At 47.2% G+C, this 21,027-nt stretch overlaps 2 protein-coding genes across 12 annotated transcripts in view; one reads left to right on the top strand and one right to left on the bottom strand.

Moving 5' to 3' along the window:
- Window positions 1-21,027, top strand: part of CYFIP2 (cytoplasmic FMR1 interacting protein 2) — a 48,806-nt gene that overhangs the window by 19,438 nt on the left and 8,341 nt on the right. For all 10 annotated transcript variants that reach the window (XM_056502363.1, XM_056502362.1, XM_056502365.1 and 7 more), the window contains 17 exons: window positions 1,256-1,375; window positions 1,700-1,825; window positions 2,687-2,853; window positions 3,122-3,269; window positions 3,574-3,727; window positions 4,240-4,396; window positions 5,126-5,222; window positions 5,772-5,848; window positions 6,695-6,803; window positions 7,102-7,221; window positions 7,868-8,067; window positions 8,527-8,614; window positions 14,956-15,099; window positions 15,898-15,988; window positions 16,613-16,743; window positions 19,743-19,815; window positions 20,311-20,405. In XM_056502363.1, the coding sequence (XP_056358338.1) occupies window positions 1,256-1,375; window positions 1,700-1,825; window positions 2,687-2,853; window positions 3,122-3,269; window positions 3,574-3,727; window positions 4,240-4,396; window positions 5,126-5,222; window positions 5,772-5,848; window positions 6,695-6,803; window positions 7,102-7,221; window positions 7,868-8,067; window positions 8,527-8,614; window positions 14,956-15,099; window positions 15,898-15,988; window positions 16,613-16,743; window positions 19,743-19,815; window positions 20,311-20,405 (2,097 nt within the window). The remainder of the gene's footprint in view (window positions 1-1,255; window positions 1,376-1,699; window positions 1,826-2,686; window positions 2,854-3,121; window positions 3,270-3,573; window positions 3,728-4,239; window positions 4,397-5,125; window positions 5,223-5,771; window positions 5,849-6,694; window positions 6,804-7,101; window positions 7,222-7,867; window positions 8,068-8,526; window positions 8,615-14,955; window positions 15,100-15,897; window positions 15,989-16,612; window positions 16,744-19,742; window positions 19,816-20,310; window positions 20,406-21,027) is intronic.
- Window positions 8,645-11,423, bottom strand: FNDC9 (fibronectin type III domain containing 9). 2 transcript variants are annotated; one of them, XM_056502373.1, is made up of 2 exons: window positions 11,089-11,423; window positions 8,645-10,117 (listed from the first exon to the last, which is right to left on the bottom strand). In XM_056502373.1, exon 2 carries the CDS (start codon window positions 10,109-10,111, stop codon window positions 9,449-9,451), a length of 663 nt encoding a protein of 220 aa, XP_056358348.1. In that variant the 5' UTR covers window positions 10,112-10,117; window positions 11,089-11,423; the 3' UTR covers window positions 8,645-9,448. The 2 variants fall into 2 exon arrangements, with proteins under 2 accessions (XP_056358348.1, XP_056358349.1); XM_056502374.1 differs by having other exon boundaries at window positions 8,652-10,112.

The raw sequence follows: 21,027 nt of genomic DNA, 5'->3' as shown, positions 1-21,027 counted from the left end.
GCAGCTCTTCTAGCTACTTACTAGAAGTGAGGAAAATGGAGGAAGATCTAGCTGCTACAAGGTCTCTTAAAGTTAAACAGTCCAATAGATACCTATATCCAATTAATACCTATATTTTTTATCCTTTTAACCCAATAACCAAATTTCCGTGACCCTCAGTGTGACACTGACTTACCAACCAGAAAATACTACTTGATACCTATGAAGAAGAAAGAAGATGAACACTGACACACTACCTAAAATCTTCAGTCTGTCCCATACTTATTACTATATTATAAAAACCTCAAATTTTAAACCCTTTATCATGTGAAAGCACACACTTCTATCTAACTGCACACCCGTGATTTTAACTTTATCACTTAAATTTAGAAGCTTTCTCTAAGGCCTCAGGTCAAAAGCAGTGCTCTCCAGGGGGTCAGTGCCAGAAAGCTCAGGAAAGCTCAAAACCCCCAGGTTTCTGGGATCTAACATGGCAGGACCATGGTCTGTCACAGATGTACAGCAAGGAGGGATGGAGAACATGGGTTGAACAAACTGCTCTTGATGCAGCAATAAAATAGCAAGTACAGAATGCTCCTGCAGGTACAAAATCATGCACCAGGAAATCCACAGCAACAACTGCTCCTTGACCACAACTTTGTTAAAATAAGCAGAAAAAACCTGGCAACTAAATGTTTATAGTCAGGCAAATGTCAGAACAGCAATGACAGGCAAATAGAGCTTTTCAATTACACAGGGCTGTCAGTCAGGGCTTTGAGGAAAGTTCATGAAGGCATCTCTGTTCTTTTCATTACTTAATGCCAGTGCCCTCTCTGATGCCATTGGGACTGTTTTTTGCACGTGTGATCCTCATCCATCAGTGTCAGTTTAACAAATTGTAGCATTCTCAGGCACTTCTTTTTTGGCATTTGTAAGAGCTTATTTGAACTTTAATAGGTAAAAGACTCTGAAGGATTTCAGTAGTGTTAGACCATCAAAAAGGAATGGGAAAGTGGAATAAAAACAGCCAGTTGTTTGCTCTGAGGTGACAGGTCAGGTTCATTTTATTTTTAGGGAATAATTTAACTATCTGTGTAAAAAAAGCCTTGCCAAAGTCCCTTTTCCTGAGGGATAGTGTATGCTTTACTCAATTCTAGCTTGGTCATGAGGTCAGGAGTTCATTTCAGGTGGGATTTGGGAGAGAAATCCGTTGACAGAGTGAAGCCCCTGCAGCAAGTTGCTGACTGCAGCCCTGACATGATGTGATGTCTTCCAGGTGGTCACTGGCTCAGGCCTGGACAGCCAGAAGTCGGATGAGGAGTACAGGGAGCTCTTTGACCTGGCCTTACGGGGGCTGCAGCTGCTGTCCAAGTGGAGTGCCCACGTCATGGAAGTGGTGAGTGCCTCCCTGCACCACTGGGAGCAGTTTGGGATGAGTCTGGGTCTGGAGCAACTGAAACTGCAATTCAAATGCTGATGGAAGTTCTTAATTTGCGAAGTTTTGGCCACATCTCAGCACAAGTTCCTGGATGTCAAAGGCCTGGTATGACTGGCAGCCTCCCAGACAGAAAAAACCAATTCAATGAGTGATAATAAAGCCAGGAATGTCAAACTGCAGTGAAGCCTAGGGAATGCCCCTTTGGCATATAGCCTAATTCATTCTTTCTAGCCTATCTCCTTCCTCATTGCAATGTTGACATGGTCTCTTTCCATCTTCTAGTACTCTTGGAAGCTGGTTCATCCCACAGATAAGTTCTGCAACAAGGACTGCCCAGGAACAGCCGAGGAGTACGAGAGAGCCACGCGCTACAACTACACCAGTGAGGAGAAGTTTGCCTTTGTGGAAGTAGGTGCCACCTGCACAGGAGGCAGAGCCAGTCCCTGCTGGCTTCCTCTCCGTGTTCCTCAGGCCTGGGAAAGAGAATGGAAGGGTGTTCTCACCATACTCTGCCAGTTCCCCATCCTTGTGACCCGTGTTAAGGGATTAAGGGTCCCCACATCCCTCAGTCTGGCCTTTAAGTTGCCCCTGGCCAGCACTGGGTCTGTTGTGGAGCCAGCTGACATTGGCTTTGTTGGACATGGAGCTGCTGGAAGCAGCTCCTCACAGAAGTCACCCCTGTAGCCTCCAGCTTCCAGAATGTTGCCACACAAACCCAGAACAGGGTTGCAGAGCAGTGTGATGTGGAGGAAGAGCAGCAGCTGTGTTCAGGAGCTGTGCAAACACAAGAGATGCTCAGCCAGTCCCCAGGACACACCAGCTCTCAGCCTGGCTGGCTGTAAACAGTGGCAACAGTCCTCTGAGCCAGATTTTGGGAGGCTCTCACCTTCCTCCTGCCTTACCCAGTCCAGGATGGTTTGGATGTTGCCTTATGTGCTGTTGGGGAGGGAGGGCTGTGCTCTGTGCAGGCTGCACCCACACATGGAGCGTGTGCTCTTTTCCTGGGATTGTGGGGTATTAAAGATATCAAGGGATCAGGAATAGAAACAAGGGACAGGGGCCATTTGCAAGGAACTGATGGTATAAATGCTTTCCTCAGCTTCTTGTGCCCTGTAAAGCAGCCAACACCCAAAAATTAGCTGCCTGATCAGCTGGCCTGTGTTACTTGAGTAGAATTAATTCATAATGTATTCTCTCAATGCTGGATTTATAACCCTATTCACACAATGGAAAAACAGCAGATACATCTGGGTTTAACTTTTTCTTCAGGTGATTGCCATGATCAAAGGCCTGCAAGTGCTGATGGGGAGGATGGAGAGTGTCTTCAACCAGGCCATCCGCAACACCATCTACGCAGCCCTGCAGGACTTTGCCCAGGTCACCCTGAGGGAGCCTCTCCGGCAGGCTGTCAGGAAGAAGAAGAACGTTCTGATCAGGTCAGTGTGTCCCTAATGCACTGCAAACCCCATTTATGTGTTTATTAGTGTTACTCCTGGTGGTACACCAGCACGTGGGCCTGTGTGTGCTCCAGGGCACAGGCAGCCAGAGGTGACTTTTGGCCTTCACCCCACCAATACCAGCTGTGTACCTGAGATGTGTGACCCCAGCTCAGGCACCTTGCCCCCCATATGTGCACAGCCATAGGTGTTTTCATCTTGAAGCAGAACCAACCTGAAGCACTGCTCTGCCTCTCTCCCACCCCAGTGTCCTTCAGGCGATTCGGAAAACAATCTGTGACTGGGAGGGAGGTCGGGAGCCTCCCAATGATCCCTGCCTGAGGGGTGAGAAGGATCCCAAAGGTGGATTTGACATTAAAGTCCCACGACGAGCTGTAGGACCATCAAGCACACAGGTATGTGAGTGTCTCCTGTGTGGGGAATTAATGGTGTTGGGGCCATGTAGGAGTCTCCCACCCTGTGGATTAGCAGCTGTTTCCATGCTCTGTTCCACAAAGTCTTCATGCTGTTGTGTGTGAAATGTTGCTTTGTTGTCCAATTTGTTGTATAATTTTAGGGGTTTAATTATCTCTAACTCTGAAGGATAGTGGCTTATGTGGTGACCACCTTGGATAAGTGTTACTTTTTGTTCCCAGAGCACCAAGGCTGTGTGTGATGGTGTCTGGAGAGTGGTAACTGCTTGTCACCTTTTTTCCAAAGCTTTACATGGTGAGGACCATGCTGGAGTCCCTCATAGCAGACAAGAGTGGCTCGAAGAAGACTCTGAGGAGCAGCTTGGATGGGCCAATAGTCTTGGCCATTGAGGAGTTCCACAAGCAGTCCTTCTTCTTCACCCACCTCCTCAACATCAGTGGTGAGATGATGGCAGGGGGAGGCTTGAACCCAGCCCTTGCATGCTCAGAAAGGCAAAAGCAGATCAGCTTTGCTCCTTATTGACCTATGCAGATTTTTCTTGTTTTTTCTCAAATGTGCTACTTCTGCCTGGTTCAGGAATGCTTCTGTGGAGTAGTCATATGTGAACAGGGCTGTCAGCAAGAGCAAATAGCTGCAGGTGGTAGTTTATTTTCTAGGACTGGACTTTCCTTCTGTCCCAGACAAACTGAGCCACTGGGCACAGTTAAATTATTCTTCCAGAATAACTCTGAGCCATTTGAGTGTTCTCCCTGGCCCTCTAGAGCAAAAGGGGTGATCCCTTCCTTCTTCTTGCATTACCAAGTGCTCAGGCAGCGTGGTCATGGTCTGGGTTTAAAACCAGAGACATCCTAGAAAAACATTCCATACCCAAAAGCAAGACAGCAGCAGCTGAGCCATGCCCTCACTGCCATGAGGAAGGTGGGGGTGACAGGGATTCTCTGTGCCTTCCAGAAGCTCTGCAGCAGTGCTGTGACCTGTCCCAGCTCTGGTTCAGGGAGTTCTTCCTGGAGCTGACCATGGGCCGCCGCATCCAGTTCCCCATCGAGATGTCCATGCCCTGGATCCTCACAGACCACATCCTGGAAACCAAAGAGCCCTCCATGATGGAGTAAGAGCTGCTGGGCTCCACTGGGACCGTGCTGGGGTTTGGGATTTTGTTCAGGAGGAAGGGGAGGCTGGTGATGAGCAGTCTTTTTGTCGTGGGAGGTAAATAGATGTTCCTTGGTGTGCTGTCACATGGATGTGCTGTGTGAGCACCTCCCTGGCAGACACAGGGGCGACTTCCTGGCACTGCCACTTCTTTATGTCTCATAAACAGCAGCTGGCAACTGTTGGGATGTGGGCAGGACACGGTGGCACTGTCACCTGCACACAGCACTGAGACAGATGTGTCACCAAAGGGGGTGGGCCCAGGCTAAGCCACCTCAACTTTTTTTTATATATGTGGGATAAATGATGAGAGGAATTGCTGTTCTGCAAGTGTAGTCATCTTCATAATGTCTTCCTCATTAGGAAAACTTGGTTTTCTGTTCTGTGGGCATTGTCAGAGCACTCTGGAGTGAGGGCAGGGTGAAAGCTTTTTTAAGGGCAGAGAAGAAGCAGGTGTTGATTGAACAACTCATATTTAGCTCATTTGAGGTTGGTTATAGCTGCTTTCTGCAGAACCCAGGGATAAAGAGGGACTATTTGAGGGGCTGCAGGGAGTGGCAGTGATAGGCATGAAGTCAGAGAAAAGCCTTTTTTTATGCATCAGGCAGGGCACAACATGCACTGGCTGCAGTTTGTGCTGATAAGCTCCAAAGTTAATTTTAGATGTGGTCTGTGTTCTTGCCCTCAGGTATGTGCTGTACCCCCTGGACCTCTACAATGACAGTGCATACTATGCTTTGACCAAGTTCAAAAAGCAGTTCTTGTATGATGAAATTGAAGCTGAAGTAAGTTCTCTTCATCTTTATTGTACAGAAAAAGCTCACTGGGGTCACACTGCCCTGTTTGACCCAGCAGTTTTCTGGGCACCTTTCTCCTGTAAGAAGTATCACATCAGACTGAGAAGTTTTCAAAAAGATCACCATTCCAGAGACCCTACAGACTCTTCTGATTAAGGGCCTCAGCTCAGCTGTACCTGTAGAGAACCATGGGAACTAAAAGCTGTCAAACACTGGGGACATGGCAGAGTCTGATGAGCAGAGGGTTTGAGACATCAGAGGAGAATGAGAAATTCCCTGAGAGGGAAGGATGAATGAGGGTAGGGTACCAGGACCTGTAAGAACATGCAGAAACCATGATGAGAGCAATGTAATTGCGATTTTCTGCTTACCTTCAGCATTGTGAGGGCTGCAGGGTGGTTTTTGGATAGTGTGACCTTTAATACATGTTTGTGTTAAATGAGAGATCTGTGTTGGGTTGTATTGATCTTGCATGCGTAGGAAGGAGCTGTTCTGTGCTGGTGACACCCTCACCAAGTCTTGTTTTTTCTCCCCCAGGTGAATTTGTGCTTTGATCAATTTGTGTACAAGCTGGCAGATCAGATCTTTGCCTATTACAAAGCAATGGCTGGCAGGTAGGAGAACCTGACTGCTGATGGTGACTGATGATATCGCTGCATCCAAATTGATGTTAACCAAAAGGTTTCCCTCAGGGAGCAGCCACTGAAGAAGGCAAAACATAGATCATCCCTGTCCCCCAGAGCTGGCTGTCCACATCAGACTGGTATAGATGGGGAAAATTAATTAGGGAGACAGTTAAAACTGAAAAAATTATAATTGGCATCCGAAGTAGCTGTTGGAGTACAGTTTGTGAGAGCAGCAGAAAAGCAAACTGAGCTTATTGCAGGCATGCCCTTGCTTGACTTCTGTTTTGTACCAGGCAGAGGACTGGAAGCCTCCCATCTCTACAAACAGGAATATGCACTTGTCCTCACCCTAGTAAAGCAGCAGGACTTGTTCTCCCTTTGGGGAGATCAAACCTTTGTGACATATCCTCCTTACCAATTTAAAGGGTATGAATGAAATCAAGTGAGAGTTTTCTTCTCATGGCCCCAAAGGTGAACCAGGTCTTCAGTGTGACTGCAGGTTCTGTCTCTAGGTCACATTTGGCCTTAGAGAAGGAGGACAATCACCATCACCAACCAAATGTTCCCACAGCAGATCTTCAAGGAGGGAGGAACCACCCAGTACCTGGCATTGATCTCTTCCAGCACATTTTTTTTATCTTTTTGAATGTTTTAGCCACAAAAGACAAGCAGGGCAGTCGCCAGATAACAACCACTGCTCTGTGATTTAGTGTGCAGAGATTTCTTGGCATTCAGAGCCAAGATTAAAAGAAGGGCAAAAACAACTCTGGGAAGACGCACAGAGAAGCTGATAGTGTACACTTCTGTTTTCCTGGCACTGCTTCCCTTTTTCAGTGTTTTACTGGACAAACGATTCCGGGCTGAGTGCAAGAATTACGGGGTGATCATTCCGTACCCACCGTCCAACCGCTACGAAACGCTGCTCAAGCAGAGGCACGTCCAGGTACGGTGCAAGCAGCACACCAGACTCATCACTCCTGGTCTGTTACCCCTTTTGGTGGTGGAGAACATCCTAGTTGAGATCAGCTCTGGGCTGAGAAGGGTTAAATCCGTTTGTGACACAAAAATGCTCCACATTTCCCACGTTCCTTCTCAAGTAATCTGCACTCAACCAAGGCATTTGCGCCGCCACTTTCATGTTTAAGCAGACTTGGAGGTTTGGTTTTAATTTGTGTGTTGACTAAAAAACAGAATACCTTTTCCCCATCAGTATATAACAAGCAAATCTCTTCTTTTGCCAGTTGCTGGGCAGATCAATCGACCTGAACAGGCTCATTACCCAGCGCATCTCTGCAGCCATGTACAAATCGTTAGACCAGGCCATCAGCCGCTTCGAGAGCGAGGACCTGACATCCATCGTGGTAAGAACTTCTATTGACTCTGAGTATGAGCAGGGAGACTGATACACTGCTGGGGATGCACAGTCAACTGTCCTCTGGTTTGAGTTCCCCTGCAGTAGGTTTCAGCCAGTCATGTATCTTCTTTTGTGCTGCTGAGTCTTTACTGTTCCTGTTTGTGTAGCTTTAATTGCATTATTATCAGACCATTAAGTATCTGTGTAAATCAGAAAGTGACAGTCAGCAGTTAGACTTTGCAGAGCCCATGTAAGAGAGTCCTGTAAACTGGGAGAAGGAAATCTTGGCTTTAATTCCCAGATGGATGAAGGTGGCTGTGACATTGTTGGTGTGTGTTCAGGATTTGATGTCTTTGATATGTTACAGGAGCATCAGAGTCAAGTAGTGTAAAATTGCCAGTTTCCACCTTCGGAGGATTCTGGGGTGAAAGCCAGCCAGTGCTTAGTGGGGAGCAAATTAATTCTGCTTCCTGCAGGGTCACAAAATACTGGACCAGGACCCCCTTGAGTGGAAGTGCAAGTGGCCTTGGCTGCTGAGTTAAATTGATACCTGTAGTTCTTTGTGCGTGTGGATAAAAAACCGTTCCCCTGGCAATTAAATCAGCTCTTTCTGTTGTAATACATTGCATTTTCTGCTGCTTTATGTGCTGCAGGAGCTGGAGTGGCTCTTGGAAATCAACAGGCTGACTCACAGGCTGCTGTGCAAGCACATGACTCTGGACAGCTTCGATGCCATGTTCCGCGAGGCCAACCACAACGTGTCCGCGCCCTATGGGCGCATCACCCTGCACGTCTTCTGGGAGCTCAACTTCGACTTCCTGCCCAACTACTGCTACAACGGGTCCACCAACAGGTGAGCAGGGCCACCTGAGACCCTTCTTTTGTTTCCAGAACGTCAGACCTGCCACATAAAATTGACATGCATTGTGGTGAGGTTTGTGCTCCCTGTGGGGTGCAGCAGTTACTCTTAAAATGAAGTTGAAACTCACCATCTTCCTTTGGTCTTGAAAATGTTAGTGACCAATTCAAGCAGCAGTTAGACAGTGATTGAAGTGGCTCAGGGTTGGTTTACTCAGCAGGAGAGCTCTGGTAGCTGCTCAGATATTGTTTTCTTGCCTGCCAAAAATGAGAAGAAATCTCTCTTTTGGTAGGTTGTACACCACCAACAGATTGTGGCAGGATTTTGCATTCCAGCTGATGTAGCTGAGGTGATGAATTCTAACTAACCTGCAAGTGCAGGTCACCCCAGCCCTGTGTGTGCTCATTACCCAGGCTCTGACCACTTCCCTCCCATGTCCCGTGCTCGCCGCAGGTTTGTGAGGACGGCGATCCCCTTCACACAGGAGCCCCAGCGGGACAAGCCAGCCAACGTGCAGCCCTATTACCTCTACGGGTCCAAGGTCAGTAAATGAGCCACAACAGCCAGCAGGGTGGGTGTTGGAAATATTTATTTAGGAAGAGGAAGAAATGCAAGGACTAGTTCTGTAGCAGAGCAGTGGGTGTGAATGAGCACGGTCACATTGCTGTGTACAGGCAAACGGCCATGCAAGAGGCAGTTTCAGTGTGCTGTTGCTGTTGCTTTTCCATATTCTTCATAAAATGCCCATGTTAAGGGATGCCAGCACTGCTCTTGCTTGGTGTTGGCACTGAGACTGAGTCACATCCATCTAAACACTCACTCAGGGAAGTGAGCCAATTGGTGCTCTGATGCAGTGATGCTCCCCAAGGGAGGTACCACTTCAGGAATTCCATTTTCTGTTCAAAATGGAAATTACTAAAATACTTGTGTGTGCACTACATAAGACTGACAAAAAGCTTTTTTCTCAGGCTGCAATGACTGTTTATATAGGCTGTTTACACAAGGGGCCTGGGGTGTGATGCTAGTGGAGGGGCACTCAAGTGTGAAACTACTTGAGTGGAGTTTGTTTCTTGTGCACATTGATTGATGACTCTGAAGTGAACCACTGCACTTATGCACATGAGCTAATGACACTACAGTCTGCCAAGCTGGGCTGTTCCCAGGGAGCTGACATGGTTTCTTTTTTAAAAATCCTCAGCAAATGAGAGTATTTTTGTCACTTGACAAAAATCTTTCTCCCTGTGAGCAATGTCTATGCCTCATGTTCTACCCTGGGACAGACAGCTGCCATGGACACACAGACAGTCCTCTTGGCAAGAGCTGGGAAAGCGCAGGACAAACCAAACCTCTAAGCAAGATTTTGTTTACTTTTGTTTCATTGAAGGCCATGCTGTGGCAAGATGGCCCTTTTATCATCACTGTTTTTATAGGAAAAAAAGCAGTGAGGGGAGTTATACGGGCTGTCCTTCCCGGAACTGGAGCTACTCATTAGCACAGTGGTCATGGGCACTTCCAGGAGCTCCTCTCTCAGTCCATCACTCAGTGGCTCCTCTGGTGAGCTGCTCCCTTCCACCACGTCTTCAGGGCTGCTGTGGGGGTGCTTCAGCCTGGCAGCCCAGTGGCAGCGTGCAGACCAGAGCTGCAGGCAGCCGTAGGCCAGGAGGGCGAGGAGGCAGAGCAGCAGGAGGCTGCTCACCATCCACATGGACGTGGTGGGCTCGTGCCTGGAGCCGCCGAACACCAGGGGGATTTTGTCCAGCGTGTGGAAGGTGGTGCAGTGGTTGCTGGAGGGGTAGGAGTTCCTGCAGGTGATGCAGAGGACGTAGATGGTGGAGGGCGTGAGGCGGTGCAGCACCAGCGAGCTGAGCGGGTGCGGGACGCGCTCCTCGCGGTGGAAGTTCTGCCGCAGGTACCCGGCGAAGACGCTGTTCCAGTTGGGGTGGTACATGACGTGGTAGTAGTTCTCTGGGCAGGGGCTGCTCATGGCCCAGGACACCGTGGCACTGGTGTAGGTGATGTTGTGCACCTCGATGTTCATCCTGCCCTGCAGCCAGACCAGGGAGAGGCTCAGTTTTCTGATCCGTGTCAAGGCTCAAAGGACACTGGCATCAATGAAGTCTTTCCACTGACTTCTACTCTCCCTTAGACTGTCCTGGCTCACATAGATTACATACTATAATTACAGAAGACAAACCCTGCTGTTACCCAGACCACTGTATCACTCTGCTTCATCCAAAAGCACACTTTTTGCTCAGGTTATATTTTTAAAAAAATCTCTCTGACTGCTTGTCTGTATCGGAAGCTTTTTAGCTTTTTGTTTCCCACAAAATAAAGGATACTGCAAGTGTGATTAACATAAAGTGACCATTAAACTAGCTCCAGCTTGCCAATCAACAGATATTTTGATTTTATACCTCAATGCCATTTAGAAAGCTCCATAATGGTTAATTCACTAAGTTGTCGCTGCATTTTCTATACCTTCCTTGCTTAATAAAGTGTAAACTCCTGTTCCTGCAGCATTTCACACTGCAATATCAGGATCTTAAATGTGAAATATAAAAGCAGTGCCTTTAGGGAAACACAAATATATGCATAATGAGAACAAAGACAGAAAAAAACACTGCCCACCTAACAAATTTAAACATTTAAACTGATTTGAGCCAGAGCCAGTGAGCAGTAGATTATGATCCCTGGTGGTGCAATGCCCAGTAGTTTTTATAATACTGTCTGAGCTGTCTGGCTGTTCAGCAACAGCCACAAATCACTTGAGCCCATCACTCCTTTATATCCCCAAAGTGCTCTCTCAGCCTCACTGCAGGGTTCTCTTTCCCTCTCTGCACAGAGCAGCACCTCTGTTCAGCTGAGCTGGTTTATTCTTTCTTTTTTCCTTCCTCTCTAACAATAACTAACTTTCCTTTAATTCACTCAAGAATAAGCTCATCCTGATGAGTGCTTGTCTGTCCTTACCTGAGGCTGCAGGTGCCCATGCTGAGCCCTCCCAGAGCCAGCACTTACCTCCAGCCAGGTCAGGTCTGTGGTGGCCCCGTGGAGGTGGCTCTGGTGACAGAGTGGCCTCAGGCAGTGCCTTGCCAGCACTCACCTCCCTCCTGCCTCTGCTAAATCCCTTCCTCGAGCACTCCCTGCTTTATACAGCCTGGGCTCCGTCATCTCTCACCATGGCAACCAATAGGAAAGGATGGGCAGGCATCTTCCAGTGATTTGGGAATGTTATCCCTGAAAGATTCTGCCTGGGAGAAGTGTGCATCTCCAAGGCAGGAAAAAACAAGCTAGGTAGGGGTTTTTTTGCTGGCTTATTTGTTTTGTTTTGGGTTTTTTTTTCCTGTAACCACCATCCCCCAGCAAGACCATCACTGAGCCCAGCAGGGTCTGGGGTTACAGACACATGGTGTGAAATCTGGGATCCTGGTTTGTGGTACACATTGACTCAGAGACTTTGTCTTTAGTTCTGTGATTTCTTGCACACTTACACCACTGATTTAAGTTAGAGCCATAAGCAGTACCTTTTCATTCCTGATGGTGCTGCGATTTCCAGTAGCCTTGTAATATTTTCTAAACTGTGTGATGGGAGTAGGAATTGCGTTTTCAAAGACTTTGAGCTCCTGCTGAGCTACATGGGATTAAGAAGAGCTCTTCTTTGAATGCTTCTGACTTACAGACAGCTTGGGGATGTGCCCTGTCAGCCTGGTGGGAGGGCAGGAGGGAGAGACAAAGCCAGTGCCTGTGGAGTTCAGGGAGCAGGTCCAGCCTGTGGCCAGGAGGGGACAGATGGGTAGGGAGAGGCTCTGAACAAGTGACTTGCTCCTCTCTAAAGCCAAAATATGCTTGAGAGGAGCTTTCCCAGAAATGTTGATGCTGAGTTTGGAGTTACTCATTCCATTTTCTAAGACACTCTCAGCTGTTGTACTGAAATTAGGTTGGCTGGGAGCCCTGACTTGTCTTGGGCTGTGTGCAAGTTCTTTTTTTGTCTCTGAGGATATTGCTCTTTCATTAGCTCTTCATTTTTCCAAGGGAATTCTATAACACTCAGTACTATCTATTCTCTCTCTCTGTTCAATTTTATCAGATAAAACTCTCTCTGCCTTTCCTCAGGTGAGCTCAGACTGGTCTGAGTGATGGCCAACACCAAGGTCAAAGACATGGAAATAGAACTGGGGTTTGATTTGCTTCATTTGTTGCTAAAGCTTATCCAGAGCTTCTCTGGTAACCTCCTGAGCTCCTAAAGCAGTGCTGGGACCTTCCCCACATGCTCACAGTTACAGATGGCTGTCCCTGAGACCTGGGTGCAGGGTGGGGTCTGCAGAATGCTGGGAGCTCTGCTGCAAATCCCAGCCTCCCATCCCTAAAACCTGCCCACCTGGCCCCAAACCAAGGATGGGGCAAATGTCCCCAGTGTCTGCAGCAGCTGCTGCTCCCAGGAAGAGTCAGGGTCAGGCTTTTGCTTTGGTTCTCTGAGGGGTCAGAAGCAGCAGAGTGGGGGAGTGAGCTGTGCTGTGCTGTGCTGTGCAGCCAGCTTGTGCCTTCAGCTGCTTTGTCTTAAAATACCCACTGGTGTCATTTTTTACATCCTACAGTCTTTACCCCAAGCTGTGTATCTCACCCTTAAATGGAGTTATATTTTTAATTGCTGGCAGAGCATTATTATTAGACAGAAGCCTGCTGTTAGTGCACTGTAAGCTCTGCAGAGAGCTCCATGAGCCCACCTCATCCTGCAGACAGGCAGCTGTGAATCATCCTGCTCATCTGCAGCTAGTGCACATCCCAAAATGTGTCTTCTCCCAGTCAGGCTAATTGGTGAGACCCCCACTCAAGGGAGAAGCTGGTTGGGAACAGCTCCTCAGCCCCTTTATCCCACTGGAGCCCTGGAGCTCTGACTTCTCTCTGGGGTGGTCATGTTGGCCATTTGGCAAATGTTCCAGATTGGGCATTACCTGGTGTTTAAGTAGAAACACTTTTCAGAAAAACACATTGCAGTTTTTTGAATGTTTCAGGGTGTATAACCAGTGGCTTTGGGTCTGTATCTACCAGATTTTTAAAGATTTGGTTATCTGAGGATGCACACAGAAGCCTAAGCAGAGTGCTCAATTCCCTTAAGAGCTGGTATCCAAGGAGCTTTGAAAATATGCTTCTGTCTGCCTAAATCATTCTTAACTCTGACACACACTCAGGGCTCTTTTTTTTTTTTTTTTTTTTTTTTTTAAGTTTTGATGGGAGAGAAAGTCCTTGCTTATTGTGAATGAGCTTCCAAGGTGGTCTTTCTGCACTTAATAGTGTTTCAGGGCTATTTGCACCTACCAGGAACAAGAGGTGAAATTGCATTTCACAGAAAATAGGGGACTTTCTGGCTGTGCCTCATTTCTGCTGGTTCAAAGTGCACTTAGGAATTAGAGCAGGTAACAACCTGCTGGACCAGATCTGTAGGGCTGTGACAAAATGAGGGACAATTAATTGATTAAAATTACTGACAAGCCTGTGAAAGCGTGATCGGTACATTGGTGAAATTCTACAGCTGAGAGCAAAAGAAAATTCTTTTCCAATTTTTAGCAAATGACTTTGTAAGCCATTAGCAGCTCAGATGAAGTGTTAAAAGTAAATCTTGTGGAGTGAGTCAGGAGTGAAGGATGAAGGGAGCCTGCAGCTGGGGTTATTGCAGCAGTGGTGGAGCAAAGACAGCACATTGCTCTGTTCTGCTGCTCCAGCTCTCTTTCACCCAGACCTCCCCAGTGCCTTCATGCCACTGCTGCCTTGGCTCCATTCCTGGCAGGAAAGGGGATCCCTGTGGAGTGGAGTCTGCAGTATCCACAGGGAGACATTTGGAATTTATCTGATTTGTTTCCTTACCTTTGCTTTACCTTTAGGTGAGCATGAGCCCAGGGTCAATCTGTGTTGTGCTGGAAGGGGCACTACGTGCCAGGATCTGTTCCAGGATGGCTTTTCTGCTGTTCATTGAGGCTGAAGTGGAGATGTCATGGGGGGAGAGTGCAGCCCCTCTGCTGGGCTAAGTCCTGATGCCAACACTTCCCAACACTTCCATTGCAGAGTCCTTTCTGAGCATGTGGTGTCTCAGCTAAATCTGATTCTCAATACTTTTTCTCTGCAGAAACACACAAGTGAATTAATTCCCTCTACTTCTCTTTGCCTCACACCAAATGGATCCTGCAAATGTTGCAGTGATGAAACGTTGCAGCAATTTCCATGTTTCCAAGATGACACTGATAAGAGTACATTCTTGGAAATCACTTTCTGTTCTCTGCTGCTAAGAATTTTTGGGGGTAATGTCCTGGGCACCATTCTCCCTAGACCAGTGTCAGATTCTTACCCTTGTCACAGACTCATGGGAGGTCTGTTAAGTAGAGTCTGATGCAAAAAGGATCTTTTCTGTGTCTTTTCCATCTGCCCTTAAGCTCAGTTACTTCAGTTCCTGCTTTTCTTAATAAACCTCATTTAAAGCAAATGCTTGTAGGGGGAAAAAAAATCTGTCTGCTTAAATGTATATAAAGCTTTTCATTTTAGTAGAGAACAATTTGATTTTGAAGAGGCAAAGGGCCACTGAACTGCAATGTTTGATTGGGCATATATGGGAGAGTAAATTATCTTGGAAATGAAAGTGGTGTTGCTACATAGGTGGATAATAAAACCTTGTGACATGACAGTGTTGAGGTTAGAGTTTATCTGAGCACATAGGAAGAAAAGCAATCTTTCCTCCTACAAGAAGCAGAGGTGGGAATGGCCACTGGTATCATTATTTCTCCTCCTCCTCCTCCTTAAAAATGATTTGTAGTGCTGGAACATAACACTGTGATAAGAGAATAGCAGGTGTTGTCGATGGCATTGTCTGACTGTCACTGTGCTTCCAATTCCCAGCCCCTCAACATCGCCTACAGCCACATCTACAGCTCCTACCGCAACTTCGTGGGGCCGCCTCACTTCAAAACCATCTGCCGGCTCCTGGGCTACCAGGGCATTGCTGTGGTCATGGAGGAGCTGCTGAAGATCGTCAAGAGCCTGGTAATTGTGAGCCTGGTGCTGGAGAAAGCCCAAAGCCTGGGTGGGTGCAGCAGGCAGGGTGGGCTTGGGGTCGGAGTGTTCGCATCGCTGCAGCACTTGGAGCCACGGGCTGGTTTCACTGGTGAGGAATCCCAGAAATTCCTGTGGGATGCTGGAGTGATTCCAGCAGGATCAGACTGCATTCAGCACAAAGATTTTATGGTTGACTAAATGGAATTTAGTGCATTATCTCATATAATGTATCCACAGGGTGCAGGTGTGTAACTCCAAATGACAGCAAGGGCTTTAAACTAAGCAGTGTGCTCTGCTCTAATCCATGTGTGTCCAAAACGTCAGATCTGCAGAAATCTGCTGTACATTAATGTAAATTCTTTATTAAGCTCTTGGGTATCCAGTGATCATTCCTCAGGTGGAAGGAGCATTTCCTGTGCTAGGGAGTGAGTCCTTTGGCAGCTCTGCTGAAATGCTTTTTGGGTTAGAAGCACAAGCCAGCTGCATCTAAGACTGAGCCTTGTTTTGGATTTCAGCTGCAAACAATGCAAACACAGCAAGCTGTATTTTGAAGTCGAAAATCCATGCAGCTGGGATTTATTCTTTGGGAGGAAGCAGTAAAAGTACTCTGACTCCATACACTTGGGCTGAATTTCATACTTGAGTGAAATCCAAATTAAGCAAGTTCTTCTCGAGCTCCAGCTGAAGTTTCATCCTGTGCTGTCAGGTCTCATCCACAGCCAGCCTCTTTCAAAACCAGTGCCAGGACACCTGGCATTCCAGTTTAACCTCCCTTTGTCTCCACAGCTCCAAGGCACTATCCTGCAGTATGTGAAGACTCTGATTGAAGTAATGCCCAAGATCTGCCGCTTGCCAAGGCATGAATATGGCTCTCCAGGTGGGTGCTGCAGATGGATCACTGAGCAGGAGCTCAGCCACCTGTTGCTGCACATTTACTCACACTCATGGTTAATCCAGGCTGGGCACCTCTCCTGCCAGTGCCACTTGCAGCCAGGTTTGCTGGGACACTTTCAGCTGCTCTGCTGTTGACGCTGGAACACGTGTAGGAAACATTTCCAGGAAATCTCCTGCTGGAAATCTCCTTTTGACCACATAGATGGCTGATAAAGGAATGTCTTCTGGTAGTCTTTCTTATGTTTTCAGAATTCTGTAAGCTTTTGTGAGTTCAGTGGTATTTTCTAAATGCTCTACTTAGCTGGTGAAGAGATTTTTTGCAGCGTGGCTGCTGTACATGAGCCAGCACCAAGTTATCCATCACAGCCTGGAACTCTTTCCTTCTCTGATGAAGAAATCCAGGGAGTTTGTATGACTTAGTTCCTATTTCCCAAGGCTTATTTAAAGCAGGATAAGACACTGCATGTTAGCTCTTCCCAATGGCAGTGTATCCATTTAGCAGCTGAAATTTGTGATGAAGGAAATACCAGACACTGGTCAAATTTTTATCCAAATTACTGGGAAGTGATTCCAATCTCTTTCTGACCGTCCTTCCTTCTCTTTTAAGGAATCCTGGAGTTTTTCCACCATCAGCTGAAGGACATCATTGAGTATGCAGAGCTGAAGACTGATGTGTTCCAGAGCCTCAGAGAAGTGGGCAATGCCATTCTCTTCTGCCTCCTTATCGAGCAGGCTTTGGTAAGGCAAAACCCCCACACCAACATCGTACCCGAAATTTCCAGCTCAAGAGTAGAAGTGCAAGTGGGTTCTCCAGCTGAAGAGTTTGGGAAATGTTACCTTCCAGCTTGTCCTCTTGTCAGGGTCCCTCTGGTGTTATTGGAGTCTTTGGGCATGCCCATGGGGATGGTGTGCCTTGGCACTGGTCAGGCCTCTGGGATGGCTGAATCTGAAATGCTGGAAGATTCTTGGACCCAAAGCTGCCCCTTGTTTGTCCTGCTTAGAAACTAAACCAACTGGAGTTAATTTCTAGATTGTAAGCTCTCTGGGGCAGGAATCAATACATTTTTATCTACATATTTGTACAGTGAGAAGTAGATTTGATCCCTCTGCTCTTTTGGGGTGCCAGTGCAATGGAAACATGGAAACAACCTGATTTTTTGCAGTGGTGAAATGGATAAAGCAATCTGACAGGAAGGAAATCTGCTGATGATACATCTGATACATTACTGAAAATCTGGCTGGAGTAACAGCTTGGTATTGCCCCCTGCACAGGAGTTTTACCTGTGCACAAGTCTCTCAGCTCATGTGATGCCTTTACTAGTGTGGGGCAAAGGCTGTGGCTGAGTGCCACTCATCTTCATAGCTTCTAGCTCTTCACATAACAAATTTACCAAGCAGTGAATTTATGTCATAATTTGGCCCCAGAGCCAACTGAGGAGTGCTCAACCACACAATTGTACATTAAATGTGCATCCTATGTCATAATGGTTTGGACAGGGTTGTTTCAGTTTTTCCAGAAATATTTCAAAATTACTTCCCTAGCATAAGACAGGATTTCCAAGCAAAACCAGAAGTTTTGTTCAGGGCAAAGCCATAAGAAAGTTCAAAGATTCCAAGTTTTATATGGCCATAGAGCACAGAGAAAATTAGAAGTCTCTGCATGTCAAAATGGATATTTCTGCCTTTGCATTTTAATTCCAGATCTAGAGACTTACAATTCTTGGTATAAACAACAAGAGGTGTGTATCACCCAGCAGCTTGGCTTTTATAGAATTTTATAGAATGACCAGAGTTGCCAGCTATGTTCTGGCAGTTTCTGTTCCTTTGTGGCTTTGTCAGTGCTTTCTGCTCTTCTCAGTGTTGGATTTTCTGCTGGATGTACTGCACTTGCCTTTCATGTCACATCTTTAATGGGACACTCAAGGGACATGGTGGTTTCTTTAGAAATCCTTCATTTCAATGCAGAAATATTCCTTCTGTCCCAGGAACCGTACATCAGCAGTGTACTGGCATTTTAGAATAGCAGAAAAAGATGGTGGGGATTTGGGGATCCTTTTAAGGAAGGCTGCCCATCAGAGTCCACATCTGCCTACTTTCTGTGCCAGACAAAGCCTCTCCTTGGATCCTGTATTCCCTCACAGTAATAGGCTCAGGATACAAAGCCATTTTGCATGCAGTGGGCACTGGTTCCCACTTGCTGGAGGATGTCAGATGCACAGAGCCATCACAGAACAAGATTTTCCCTCTAATGGAGCTCTTGTGCAGCAGGAGGAATTGCTTTTATACTGCAATTACCTTCAGAGCTGTCTAAGTGATCTAAGGCTGATGGTATTTGCTGGCAAAAATGGCTCTGATGCAGATGTCCAGTCTGCTGCATTTTCCCCCCTTTTTATTGTTGAACTTTGAGGAATGGGGGATTGCTTGGGATGAAATTTCTAACCAGAATTTGTGCTCTCGGTTAATGGGCCTTGGGGAAGAGGTCTGTTAGTGACATGAACTAATTTTGGGACAGACATGAGGTGAATGCAGGCTGCAAATGGCTGAAAATGCTCACTTTATTAGAGGAAAAGAGCAGTGGAAGAACATTAACCTAGGAATGAATGGTGTTTTGTGAACAAAATGACCAATGTGACAGGCCCACTGTTAGCATCAGCACCTCTGTGCCCATGGAGGGGCCCCAGAGTGTTCCTGTCCCTCCAGCACTGTGTCACAAACTGCACTCCCACAAACTTGCTCCCATCCCAGCCTCCATGCTCAGTGCAGCTCCTGCAGCTCCATGCTCCACTGTCCTGCTGGCTGGAAGGGGGTGCCCCCCCTGCATCCCAGGCAGGCGCAGCCCAGCCATTCCATCCGGCCCCGGTGCCTCCTGCTGCGCTGTCATGATCTGCTTCCAGTGTGTCTGCACCTCTGCAGGGAGCTCAGGACTGACAGCATGTCCTGGGAGTGCCTTCTGTGGGGGCAGGCTGATGCCTTGTCGTGCCACGGTGCCTCTGTGTTGAACAGCTTTGGTTTCCTCGCTGCTGTTGCCATTGCAGACTCGTGCACAATGTACTGTTGGCCATCGCTCCTCAGTCTCCACCTGCCTATTTCCAGGTTTCTCCTCCTTGTGCATCTGTCTTTGGGATTATTTTTTTCTCAAGTGCATTGGCATGCATCCCCTCAGGTGGCATCTCATGGTGTTATTCCTCTCTGGACTTCTGTTTTATTCTTCCTGGTGCCTGCACCACTGGGATTCTGATAGCCCTGGCTGAGAACACCACACCAACAGCCAAATCATTTCAGACCAGTTATGATGTACCTATTTGAAGAAGAGCCACATGTCAGTGTGTTTCTCGTGTGCACTTCCTAAAATAAGTAAGCCAAAGGGTAATTTCTACCTGGGTACTCTCTTAAAGAACAGGCTGCAGGAATTCACACAGGGCAAGATGAAATGGAAACTTCCATATTCTTTATCCCCTCTTACTTTCAGGGCTAGTAAGTAGGACAGAAAATCAGTATAAAGGTCTGGCCTTGTACAGGCAGGAAGTAACTTATTTGAGTTAGGGAAACTTCCTGGCTGAAGCTGAGGTGTTACTTCCAGTTTTAGATCATTTAGGTTCAAATCACTGGAGTTACTGCTGAGCTGGGTTGGATCTGAATAGGTGCTGCTGTTGTAGTGTTGCCCAGGCCCCTGAGCCACTCACTCTCCCCCATAGGTATTTTTTAACTTACTTTATCTTTCTTTCTTCCTGCCTCAGTCCCAGGAAGAAGTTTGTGATTTGCTGCATGCTGCTCCCTTCCAAAATATTTTGCCCAGGGTCTACATCAAAGGTAAGAAGCTGAGAGGGAAGCAGTGGGCAGACTCAGAGGTCTCTGCCCAGAGGCTGTTTTCTCTCCCATCTCTGCTGAGGATTAGCTCTGACCCTGCTTCCCCCTCCAAAGAGATCAGTGGATACAGCCAAACATCAGGTGCAAACAAAAGCCAGGGGTGCATTTCCTGTAGCATAGTTACAACCTGAAACCTCGGTCAGTCTGGGGGCTCCCTTGAGGTTTGGAAGCCATTTCACAGCCTCTCTGGAGAATGACAGCATGAAATGTCCATCTCAGCAGGAGTGGCAGGGACACGCTTTGGACATGTGTGATAAAGCTGCTGCTGAGACTGCACTCGCCCATCCCTCCCTCTCTGCATCACCAGCCCCTCATTGCTGTGGTTTGGCTCCCTGGTCCCACAGGCTCCTCGGATGGTTGCTGGGGGGCAGCTCTGAGCAGAAGGTCGCGGGTCTCCACTTCCTCCTCTCATTTCACTGTTTGCTGCTCGCTTGACAGAAGGAGAACGCTTGGAGGTGCGCATGAAGCGTCTCGAAGCCAAGTATGCCCCACTCCACCTGGTTCCCCTAATAGAGAGGCTGGGCACTCCGCAGGTAAGGATTGCATTGGAAGGGATGGCTGTTGGAAACTCCTCCCCACGTGGCCTGCTTGGCCTTGGGAAAAGTGATCCTTTTTTTTTTTTTTCGATTGATTGATTGATTGATTTTTCCACCCAAAACATCAATTGGACGAGCAAATCCGAATCCTTGCCTGAGCAAACACTCTTAAGGGGAATTTGTGAGTGGGTCCAGAGATGTGTTGCTGCCTCCAGTCAGGAGAGCTGTAAGGCAAACGTGCTAGGTGCCAGTTCTGAATCAGAACAACTCCAAAATCCTCTTCTTCTCCACTTTAAAAAGATGGAGAATTGCTGGAGTGGTTTGAGGAGAATCTTTGCAGGGTTGTCATAACAATCAATTGCCATCACTTTTGGGGACCCCATTTTAGGATTGCAGTGTGGTCCATTTAAGCCTATCCCTGTCAAGGAATACATCTGAGAATGGTTTCCCTCCTAGCACATGCTTAGAGCTTCAGCACATGCTTGAAATTATGGCTCCATTTAAGTATCTTCTTGATGTGGGTCTCAGCTTGGGAAAGATCTCTTGTGCAGAAACTCAGTACTGTTTAAATTTCTCCATAGGCAAAAATTGAGGTCTGTTGGTAGTAATAACCAAACTT

This window comes from Oenanthe melanoleuca, chromosome 13 (genome assembly GCF_029582105.1).
Source record: "Oenanthe melanoleuca isolate GR-GAL-2019-014 chromosome 13, OMel1.0, whole genome shotgun sequence".
Taxonomy (NCBI): domain Eukaryota; kingdom Metazoa; phylum Chordata; class Aves; order Passeriformes; family Muscicapidae; genus Oenanthe; species Oenanthe melanoleuca.
The sequence above is the reverse complement of the archived record's forward strand: the minus strand, read 5'-3'. Positions and strand labels throughout refer to the sequence as shown.